At 41.7% G+C, this 12,377-nt stretch overlaps 1 protein-coding gene across 1 annotated transcript in view; it reads left to right on the plus strand.

Moving 5' to 3' along the window:
- atrn (attractin) overlaps positions 1-11,524 on the plus strand; it is a 520,815-nt gene extending 509,291 nt beyond the window's left edge. The window contains exons 28-29 of the mRNA XM_069923525.1: positions 7,488-7,602; positions 10,341-11,524. Coding sequence (XP_069779626.1) covers positions 7,488-7,602; positions 10,341-10,465 — 240 coding nt within the window. The 3' untranslated portion in view covers positions 10,466-11,524. The remainder of the gene's footprint in view (positions 1-7,487; positions 7,603-10,340) is intronic.
- Positions 11,525-12,377: the final 853 nt, after the last annotated feature.

The following is a 12,377-nucleotide window of genomic DNA, read 5'->3' on the forward strand; positions in this document are numbered from 1 at the left end:
TATTCAATGGCAGCTCTGCCATTTATGGTCAGCTCGGCCGCGTCACAACCACTGGGGCTTGGCTTGAGTGGGCTGACTGCTGATTGGTTACCTCAGATGTCCAGGCCCCGATTGGGCCCCCTGCGATGTTTGGCATGTTTCGCCGCTCTGCCAGTGGCCTACGGATACGGCCATTTCAACCCTCATGATTTGTCGGTTGCCACGGTCAATGGCCATTTCCTATGTCAGCCTGAGGCATGGGCCACTACGATAGCTACTGACTTAGCTATCTCTTCTCTCACCTCACAGCACCCTAGATTATATCGTGTCCAGCCTGGAGACTTATCAGTCTTTTTTTTTTTCACACCATAAATCACGTTAGCCATGATATACACTTTTTCTTTTTCACACATTTACAGTGACTTTTTCTCCCCCCACCCCTCCCTCCTCCCAAGCCACCCCCCCACCCCCCCCCCCCTCTCATCCATTTTAGGTATACAATCTAGGTTGCATTAATTCAGTCAGACAATGTTGTCATTCAACAAAAATACACCAGAAATTCTACAGAGTCCATTCTTTTCTTTCCTTCTCCTTCCATCAACTTAGGTAATGTTTGTCCCCGGTAGGTTTTCGCTATTGTATTTAATGTAAGGCTCCCATACTTGTTCGAATATTTCAATTATTATTTCTTAAACTATATGTTATTTTGATATTTTTAAGAAGATCCGACACTTCCCCTTCCTTAACCTCCACATTGTCCAGCACACAGGCCTGTTCAATTTCAACCTCACTATAATCAAGGTCCTTTTCATTGTGAATACCGTTGCAAAGTATTCATTTAGTGACCCTCCCCCCCCCCAACCTCCTCTGCCTCCAGACACATGTTGCCTCCTTTATCCTTTAGTAGCCCCACCTTCATTCTCGACATCTTTCAGTTCTCCACATGCGATTCTCCTTAATTCTACATGCTAAGGCCTTCTTATGCCTCCTTCGAGCTCTCCTTTCCTTCCTTAAGCTCCCTCCTGGCTACCATATACTTCTCATGAGTCCTTCCTGTTTCCTGCTTCCTATATCTAATGTATGCTTCCTTTTTCCTCCTGACTAGTTGCCTGAACCATTTTGTCAGCCCCGGTTCCCTTTTTCTAGCATCTTTTCCTTGTTCCAATGGACAAATCTATCCTGAACCCTGCACAAGTAGTCCCTAAACTTCCTCCACATTACTTCTGTGCTTTCACCCTTAAACGTCTGTTTCCAATTTATTCTCACTATTTCCTGCCTCATCCGTTTAAAAATAGCCCTTTCCCAGATAAGCACTTTCCCATTTTGACTGTTTTTATCCTTTTCCATAACTATGCTGAAGGTAAGAGAGTTGTGGTCACTCTCACCAAAATGCTCCCCCACCAAGAGATCCGCCACTTGACCAGGTTCATCCCCTGAACCAGATCCAGTCTGGCCTTATCTCTCATCAACAGGTCCACAGACTGTGTCAAGAATCCTTCTTGAACACATCTGACAAATTCAGCCACATCCATCCCTCTTGCAGTCAGTAGGAGCCAGTCAATATTAGGGAAGTTGAAATCACCCACAACTACAAGCCTGTATTTCCCGCACCAATCCAAAATCTGCCTGCTTATCTGCTCCTCAGTGTCCAAAGGGCTATTTGAGGGTGTATAGACTACTCCCAGCACAATGATAGCTATTTCCTGTTTCTGACTTCCACCCACACGACTCAGTGGACACTCCCTCGACAGGATTCTCCCCCTCGACAGAATCCTCCCTTTCTATAGCTGTGATACTCTCCCTGACCAGTAATGCTACTCACAACACCCCGCATCCCCCTTTTCTACCTCCCATCCTATTATTTTTAAAACACCTAAACCCTGGTACCTGCATCAGCCAATCTTTCCCTTCCTCCAGCCAAATTTCAGAAAAGGCCACAACATCGTAGTTCCACGTATTGATCCATGCTCAAGAGTTCATTCCCTTTATTCCTTATATTCCTAGTGTTGAAATAGACACATTTCAAATCCTCGAACTGGCTACCTTTATGTTTTTTGTCCTCTCTTAATCTCTGCACTCACATTCTGATTCCCACCCCCCCCCCACCCCCGCCAAGCTAGTTTAAACCCTCACCAACTGCTCTAGCAAACCTGTCTGCCAGGAAATTGGTCCCCCCTCCATTTCAGATGCAGCCCGTTTTCTTGTACAGGTCAGACCTTCCCCAGACGAGGTCCCAGTGATCCATATATCTGAATCCCTGCTCCCTGCGCCAACTCTTCATCCATGCACTCATCTGCCATATCTTCCTAGCACGTGAGAGAGATAACCATCCTTGAGATCCTGCCTTTTAACTTCTTTCCTGACTCCCTATAAGATCTCTTCAGGACCTCATCTCTACTCCTATCTGTTATTGGTCCCCATGTGGATCATGTCATCTGGCTGCTCGCGCTCCCCCTCCAGAATGTTATGAACTCGATCAGTGACGTACCTGACCCTGGCACCCGGGAGGCAACATACCATCCAGGAGCTCAATCTCTTTCAGGGAAGGTGGGACCTGTTCTTCTGGACAGTTTGGATCCGAACTGGAGAGGGACTAATATCCTTGTGGGAAGGTTTGCCAGGTGCTGCTCACGTGGGTTTAAACTAGATTTGCAGGGGGAGGAGAACCAGAGTGTCACAGCATATAGAGAAGTGGAGGATGATGTTAAAATTGCAGGCACTGTTAGAAGTCAATGGGTTGTACATGGTGGACATGTTCTCAGGTGCATCCATTTCAATGCAAGGAGTATTGTAGGAAAGGCAGATGAGCTTAGAGCATGGATTGGCATGTGGAATTACGACTGTGGCCATTAGTGAAACTTGGTTGCAGAAGGGGCAGCTTAATGTTCAGGACTTCCGTTGCTTTAGACATGATAGAACAGGTGTTGAGGGGGGGGGGGGGGCGATGAAAGGAGGAGGAGTGGCATTGTTCATCAGGGAAAATATCACAGCTTTATGACAGAACCAGAGGGCGCATCTACTGAGGCTGTATGGGTGGAGGTGAGGAAAGGGAAAGGGATTGTATTATAGACTGCCCAATAGTCAGTGAGAATTGGAGAAGCAAATCTACAGGAAATAGAAGATTGTGATACTAGGAGATTTTAACTTTCCATATCTTGACTGGGACTCCCATTCTGTAAAAGGGCTGGGTGGCTTGGAGTTGTCAAATGTGTTCTAGAAAGTTTTCTAAATCAATATACCAACTAGAAAGAGTGCAATACTGGATCTCCTATTAGAGAACGAGATAGGACAGGAGACAGAGGTATGTGCTGGTAAACATTTTAGGCCCTGGTAAACATGTTGGGCCGAGTGATCATAAGGCCATTAGTTTCAAATTAATTATGGAGAAGGATGGGTTTGGGCCTTGGTTTGAGATTCTAAATAGGAGGAAGGCCAATTTTGAGGAAATGATAAAGGGCAAGGATGTGCGAGGTAAATGGAGGACCTTCAAAGGTGAAATTTTGAGTTTGTATGTTCCTGTCAGGATTGAAGGCAAAGTTAGCAGGCAATAAAGAACTTTGGTTTTCTATGGATATTGGTGGTCTGGTTCGGAAGTAGAGAGAGGTGTACAGCAAGAATAGACAATGGAGCAATTGAGGAGTATAAAAATGCAAGAACAACATCAAGAATGAAATCAGGAAGGCTAACAGAAGATATGAGGTTGCTTTCGCAGACAATATGAAGGAAAATCATAAGGGATTCTACAGGCATATTAGGAACAAAAGGATTGTAGGGCACAAAATTGGTTCCCTTGAAGATCAGAGAGGTCAGCTTTGTATGGAGTCAAAAGAGATAATAGAGGTCTTAAATGGTTATTTTTCATAGAATTGACTCAGGAAAACAAGTAGTGAAGTCATGGAACCAATACAATTTAAAGAGGAGGAAATGCTTGCTGTCTTAAAGCAAATAAGGGTGGATAAATCCCAGGTCCTGACAGATTCTTCGCTAGAAAGTGCAGGAGGTCTGCCTGAAATATTTAAAATCTCTTTTGCCTCAGGTATGGTGCCAGAGGATAGGAAGGTTGCTCACTTTGTTCTTTTGTTTAAAAAGGGCTCTAAAATTAATCCTGGGAAGTATAGGCGGGTGAGCCTGACATCAATAGAGGGTAAATTATTGGAAGGTGTTCTAAGAGATCAGATGTACAATTATTTAAATAGCCAGAAACTCATTAGGGATAGTTAACATGGTAGGTAGTGTTTAACCACTCACATATCACTTTAAGTTTTACCTGTGCCATAGGTGCTCTGTGATTAGTAAGGGATTGCTTAAGGTGGTATGTGAGTGGAAAGAAAAAGTTTGAAAACCACTGTTTTAATTGTTCATAATTGGCTTATTATGGGCATGTTTTCATGACTCCAAAGGAAATGCAATTGTTCTCAAGCAAAATATTTCAGTAACAATTGGGTCTAGAGCAGTGATTCTCAACCTTCCCTTCTCATTCACATCCACCTTAAGCAATCCCTTACTAATCACAGAGCACCGATGCATAGGGATTACTTAAAGTGATATGTAATAGAAAGAAAAGGGTTGAGATCATCTGTTATAGAGAATTTCGAGGAGGATAACAGGAAAGTTGACGAAGGAAAGGCAGTGGATGTTGTCTACATGGACTTTAGGAAGGCCTTTGACAAGGTCCCACTTAGGAGGTTAGTCAGGAAACTTCAAATGCTAGGTATTCATGGTGAAGTAGTGAACTGGATTCGACAATGGCTAGATGGGTGAAGCCAGAAAGTGGTGGTGGATGATTGCTTCTCGGATTTGAGGCCTTTGACTGGATCAGTGCTGGGACCATTGTTGTTTGTCAAGTATATCACTGATCTGGATGACAGCAAATAATGTTTTCAAAGCTTGCAGAGGGATCTAGACCAGTTGGTAAAATGGACTGAAAAATGGCTGATGGAATTTAATGCAGACAAGTGTGAGGTGTTGGAATTTGGAAGGGCAAACCAAGAAAGGACATGCATGATAAATAGTAGGGTACTGAGGAGAACAGAGGGATCTGGGAATACAGATACATAATTCCCTGAAAGTAGCGTCACAGGTGGAGTTGTAAAGAGAGCTTTTGGCAAATTGGCCTTCATAAATATTGAGGATAGGAGTTGGGATATTATGCTGAAGTTGCTTAAGACATTAGTGAGGTGAAATATGGAATATTGTGGCTGGTTTTGGTCACCTAGCTACTGGAAAGCTATCAATAAGATTGAAAGAGTGCAGAGAAGATTTACCAGGATGCTGCCCAGACTTCAGAAACTGAGTTACAGGAAAAAGTTAAACAGGTTAGGACTTTATTTCCTTGAGCGTAGAAGAATATGGGGAGATTTGATAGAGGTATTTAAAATTATGAGGGGGATAGACAGAGTAAATGTAGGTAGGTTTTTTCCCACTGAGGGTAGGAGAGATACAAACCAGAGGACATGGGTTAAGAGTGAAAGGGGAAAGGTTTAGGGGGAAAATGAGGTGGGGGGTGGGGGGGACTTCTTCACACAGAGTGTGGCGGGAGTGTGGGACGAGCTGCCAGCTGAAATCATGCAAGCAAATTCAATTTTAACAGTTAAAAAAAATTTGGACATGTACATGGATGGAAGAGGAATGGAGGGCAATAGACTGGATGCAGACCAGTGGGCCTAGGCAAAATAAAATGATTCGGCCAGACAAGATAGGCCAAAGAGGCATATTTCTGTGTTGTATGGTTCTATGGTCACTCAGTGGACTTTATATAGCAAAGATTAAGATATATCACAACGTTTTGGGCTTGAGCCCTTCATCAAGGTATGAATAAAATGTAGGCAGGTGCCTGAATAAAATGATCGTGGGGAGGAGCACAGTCCCACAGACAGGAGATAGAAGGTGGACTAGAGAGGGAGGGCACACCAGCAAACGAGTGGAAGGGGGAGAAGGCTCTGTGAATGGAGAGGGAAGGAGGTGGAGAGCTGGAGGAAAGAAGACAGGGTTGAGGAAAAGGGAGAAGTGGTGTAGGCTGGCAGAAACCACAGAAGTCCATGTTCATGCCATCTGGTTGGAGAGTGCCCAGATGGAAACTAAGGTGTTGCTCCTCCGATTTATGGGTGGTCTTGGTTTGACAGTGCAGAGGCCAAGGAAAGACATGTCAGCACGGGAGTGGGGCACAGAATTGAAATAGTAGGCTACTGGGAAATCCCTGTCACTAATGCAGAAAGAGTGAAGGTGTTCAATGAAACAATCTCCCAGTCACGTCAAGTCTCTTCGATTTAGAGAATGCTACACAGGAGCACCTGATGCAGTAGAAGTCTCCTGTGGATACACAAGTGAAATGTTGCTTCACTTGAAAGGACTGTTTGGGGCCTTGATTGGTGGTGAGGGAGGAGGTGTGGGCCACAGTAGAAGATGCCAAGGGGGTGTTTAATGGGAAGGGATGAGTGGACCTTATGCAAGGTGGAGAGGGGAGGAGAGTGAACGATGTGTCTGGTGGTGAGTTCATGTATAGGTGCAAACATTTATTCAAACCCCCTTACAAAATAAATCAAAACAGTGCAAGAAAAAGTCATAGTGAGGCCATGTCTGTGGTTCATGGTTCATTCAGGAATCTGATGGCAGAGGGAAAGAAGCTGTCCTTGTGCCACTGAGTGCTTGTCTTCCAACTCCTGTACCTCTTTTTCCCAATGATCGCAGAGTGAAGTAGGCATGGCCTGGGTGATGAGGCTCCTTGAGGATAGAGGCTGCTTGCCGATGTCCCTGACGAGTGAAGACTGGTGTCACGGGACGAGTTAACAACACTCTGGAGCTTTTTTCTTGTCCTGAGCATACCAGCAAGGAGTTGATTACACCTGCACTGTTTCTTGCTTTCACTGTAGATTCCCAGAGAGGATGTGAACAAACATCCTGATGTGTAAGCATTCCACTAAATTTCCATGTTGAAATCATGTACTGCAGTGACTGAGAATGTAACTAGACCATCCCACCAGTAAAAGTGAAGTTGCTGAGCCAAATTTACAGCATTAGTTCAGAGCAGAATTAAGGCACTGCATCTCACTTTTGCTAAAGATGGTTAAGCAGGTTATTAGGGCATGATTTATTACCAAGATTACTGTCATATTTCTGTTTGCACTTTTGTGGTTGTGTGTAATTTGTTTCAACGGTATTCTCTAAGCTACAGCTTTCTTCACAGTGGAGTTAAAAACAAATAATCTTGCATGTTGTGCATCTTATTATAAGTTGACCTAGTGGTATAAGAAATAGGAATAGGAGTAGGCCATTTGGCCCATCAAACCACTCTGCCATCCAATGAGATCATGGTTGATCTGATGCTCGGCTCATCTCCACCTTCCTGCCTTTTCCCCAATATCCCTTAATTCCCCAACTATGTGAATGTGGCAGAGAGCTCCATTGCAAAATAATGTTTTTGACCATAAAGGTGGAATTATTTCCATTCCACTTGATATTTTTGTTCCCAGAAACATCAGTAAAGTAAATGATCTCTACTTCTCTTGCAGAGCATTCCGAAACCTATAGCATTAGAGCCTTGCTTTGGCAATAAAGCAGCAATCCTATCAATATTTGTACGACTACCAAGAGGATTGGGTGGAATCCCGCCACCTGGACAGTCAGGTTAGTGTCAATACTCTGCTTATTGGCAATTAATTTTAGCTCCTGGATATATTTTAAACATTCCTTTCTGTCAATTGTCGAACAGTGTGCTTAAAAAAAACTTTAAAGTAAAACACGGATGTCTGCAGACACCGTGGTTGAAGTAAAAACACAATGCTGGATAAACTAAGCTGGTCAAAGTGTCCTTTATATGGCAAAGACAAAATACATAACCGACATTTCAGGCTTGAACCCTTCATCAAGGCCTGGAAAAATGTCGGCAGGCATCCGAATAAGAAGGTAAGGGTGGGGGGGGGCGAGATGTGGTGGCAAAGACAGGAGGCAATTGGTGGAGAAGGGAGGAGGGCACAGCAGCAAGCAAGGGGAGGAGGGTGGCTATGAATAGAGAGGGAAGGGGGTAGGGGGCTGATGGAAAGAAGACAGGGGGAACGGAAGGGCAGGTTTCCCTATCTGTCATCCTGGTTTAAAAACTTGGTTTCTTCGTGAAGCTTTTTAACAAAGAAGGTAGTGTGATAAATTTGACCAGATTTATGATTGTTTTATTAGCTTTTAGGTAGAAATAACAACATATTTTAAAGACAAAATAATATTTTATTTGCTGTGATTTTTTCACTGTATCTCAGTTCTATTTTGTCTATCTTTGATCCGTAACCCCTTGACACCCTTGCACACTAAAAATCCTGCCAGTCTCACTGCAAAGGGTGATCTATTTAAAGATTTCCCATCAATGATCTGTTAATGTTTACTAATTTATTGCCATGTTACTTGGAACAGGTCATTTTAAATGAATTTCAACATTTTACATTTCAATTTCTTTAACTCTTCATTACTTTTTTCCTGTCCTTGTCTTCAGCCCAAATATGTTAGTTCATTATTTTTAACAGTGTTACTCTTCATCTCATGGTTTATACAAGCATCCTTTCTAACTAAGTGAAGACCCTATCTTCAGACTTAAATTCTATTTATCTAGAAAACAACTACATCCACCAAAGTATTCCAGACTTTCGTTAATACTATAATTCATTTCTGTCATGTTTAAAGTAATTTCATATTAATAGTCTTTTTTTTTTGCATTAAAAATATTTCTTTTTAGTGTTTGATGGCTGCGCTTAAAAAAAATGTTTTTTTATTACTTCACTGTGAATGGATTTTGGCCTCCAGTTGGTTTAAATGCTGATACTAAATCCTGAGTTACCCTGCTTCCACCATCCCAGACTTGAATAAATTCTCACAGGGAAGGGTAAGATCCAAAATGTGTCTAATGCTGTTTTCAATAGACCATCTGGATCTTGTCACACAATAAAATATTGCTGCATCTTACCAATTTTGTTTTGGGTGTTTATTTCTCTTTTGGTGTCGTAACTTTTTTATGGACCATTTCCTGCAGTTAACATTTTGTTTAAATGACGTGGCTTTACTGATAAAGATATTGAATCTTTATAAAACATTGGTTGGACCTCATCAGGGATATATTTTTCACTCTGAGCTCTCTCAGAACAGGATGTAGGGTATTAGCACTTTCTCTTTAATGGGAATGCAACATTTTGGAGGATAATTTTTCTCTACTAATGTCTCATTCTCCAAGTTACAAATCAACTGTTACTCATTGTTATTTCAAATGAGAAAGAGTATTTCCAACTTGCAAGTCTGGTGGAAATTGCTTTGAAAATAGAGGATAATAAATGTTTTTTTCTCATTGCAGCATTTTGACTTTTTATTGTATTGTGTTGAAACTATTTTTGTAATCATAGTACTCTTTCTTGGCCTCCTTGACTTATAGAACCATAGAGCATTACAAAACAGAAAACAGGTCCTATGGATCCTTCCAGTTTGTGCCGAACTATTATTCTGCCTTGTGCCACTGTGCACCCTGTCCATAGCCGTCCATATACCTCCCATCCATGTGCCTGTCAATTTTTTTCTTAAATGTAAAAAAATTGAGCCTGCATTCACTACTTCACCTGGCAGCTTGTTCCGCAAACCCACTACTCTCCATGTGAAGAGGTTCTCCCTAATGTAGCCCCCAAACTTTTCCCTTTTCACTCTTAACCCATGTCCTTTGATTTGTATCTCACTTACCCTCAGTGGAAAATGTCTACCTACATTTACTCTGTCTGTCCCCCTCATAATATTAAATACCTCTTCCAAATATCCCCTCATTCTTCTACGCTCCAGGGAATAAAGTCCTAACCTGTTTAACCTTTCTCTGTAACACAGTCCCTGAAGACCTGGCCATATCTTAGTGAATCTTCTCTGCCCTCTTTCAATCTTATTGATATATTTCCTGTAGTTGGGTGACCAAAACTGCAGAGAATGCTCCTTCATATCTTGCTCAAATGGTGTACTCTAAAAGTCTGTTCATGCAATCAGCTGAAAATCTACTCATGCCACAAAGCCACCTGTGCTACTTGCAACCCTGTGTGCAATGCCATCCCTCTTGAGGGTCTCTGGATAGACAATTATCGCCTATGAATTTCCCTACTGTGCATTTGTGAAGGAGGAACCCACTCCTCGTTACCCTCTAACCTATTGTCAAATACTCTGTCTTTCTGGGGAAATCTCTTTACTCCCCTTCTTACACTTCATCTTTTATGCATAAGTTGAAAAAGATATGGAATCATTCTCTTGGAGCACCTCATTGGAACTCTATACTATGCGTGCTTACAATGTTAAGGATGCTCTCCATATCTGCAATGTTGATGGACTAATATATTTGTTTTGATGTATCCTTTCAATAGGTCTTGCTGTAGCCAGTGCTTTAGTAGACATTTCCCAGCAGAAGTCCATGGATCACAAAGAAAAATCTGGAACAATGAGGAATCGGAAACACCTCTCTCCTGCACAGCCAGGCACCTGCATTTGACACTGAGATGCCTCACCTGTCAATCCTGAAGAATTTTTTTAAAGGAAACTTAGCTTGAGGAGCCAGTCCACTTCTGTTCTGAGATTGTGGCCAAAAAAAAAACTAAAACCATTCTGAGAAACACAGAAATTTCCATCTGCCCCCCTCTGCATGTCTGCAATTTTCTTACTGAAGATTATGTGCTGGTATCTATGTTTCCAACACCATGTTTTCTCATCAGGCCACCTTTGTTTTCTATTTACTTAGTGAAAACCATTGCCATAGAATTGTCCAGAGAAACAGGAATCAATTTATCAAAGGCAGCGTCTGGTTTTTTAAACACTTTGCTTCTTCACAAGGCACTTTGGACGAAGGACGGCCATAGGAGACTTCATATATTTCATGACATATAAAAGTATAGTGATGTATGTTAATGGATATGACATTACTTGGTTCTGACCATTGTAGCCAGATTGAGAGGAGTTGAGGGGGTGGGGAGGTGGGAGAAGGGAGAAGGGTGGAGGAAAAAAACTATCAGGCCTGGGATGCTTGGGATTCTAGCTCTGTTTTAGAATGATCACAGATGATATCTTCATAGTGACATACCTCAGTTTATATTAAAAAGAAAACACTCGTCTTCCAAAATAGCTTCAATTACAACTTTCATAGCATCCAGAAACCTTGCAAGAAAGCTGCAACATGAAACATTTTTGAATAACACTATCCAGCTGATTGTTGGTCTGTCCTCTCTCGTTCTGTCCAGACGAGCAGGTAGCCACATATACTTAATTCACATGACAGATGGTCAGAAATACAAAAGAGAAAGAAAGCTGATTTTCGTTATTTTGGTTCAGAAAAAAAGTAGATCAGCATTGAATTTTGTAAATTTGACACAAGCCGTGAAACTGAAGGATCCTTGATAGGAGAAATGATTTGTGTCAGCTTAACTCTTGATCCTGCCTTGCCGAGGCAATTAGGAGTAAATGTAGCTTGCACGTCCAGTGGTGCTGGTCAAATTATAACCTGATTAAATTCTGAATACAAAAAATAATAAATAAAGACTTCTCATCCATCATATAATGATCTGCTTTACCACAATAACTCATTGGATCTGTTGCTCTGTGGTTCGAGTTTCTCTGCATTCTATTCCATGTCCTCAATACTTTCAGTGCACAACTGAAACGGGCAAAACTGTGTTGGAAAGAACATCAGGCAATTTCCTTCTCTCTGCTATTGTGAAAACTTTTAACGAATGTGAGAAAATAATTTGCCTTGATAAATACATCTATGTAAACTGTGGTTGAGGACCAGTTGAAAGTGGAGACCTGTATGCTTACTAAGTATTGTTGGTCATTTTTGCTGCTGAGTAACTGGTCACTTTACTTGAGCCAACAATGTTGTAGTTAAAGAAATGAAAACATAAAATGGTGGGAATCCATGGAAATGGGAAGTGTTGGAGACACACAGCAGGTCAGCACTGGCAGGGAGACTATGTGGGACAGTATCATATTCCGTTTCATCTCTATCCCTTAATCAAAAATACGTGCAAAGATATTCTGTTCGAAATGTTGACCCCTTTCTCTCAAACTCATGAAGCATCCTTCCAGTATTTTCTGATACTGAATTATTACTTCTGGATTTTTAATATAAGCCACTAACTTAGAATCATATCCTTAAGCTGAGCTGTTGATATTGAAGTTGACTAATGGAAAACGAAAACAAGTGCATGATAAACCAATTCAATGTAACCATTTCAAGACTTCAAATTATCAGACATAATTATTGACTGTGACCTGATCTTTACCTGACGTGAATTAACATACTTTCAGGACGTAAAGATGGATGAGGTGCACAGATAGAACAGTACATTCTAAAGCTTTGTAAATAATAATGATTCATAATTATCAAAAGCTGTGCAAGATACTTGAACTGT

This window comes from Narcine bancroftii, chromosome 3 (genome assembly GCF_036971445.1).
Source record: "Narcine bancroftii isolate sNarBan1 chromosome 3, sNarBan1.hap1, whole genome shotgun sequence".
In the NCBI taxonomy this organism is placed as follows: domain Eukaryota; kingdom Metazoa; phylum Chordata; class Chondrichthyes; order Torpediniformes; family Narcinidae; genus Narcine; species Narcine bancroftii.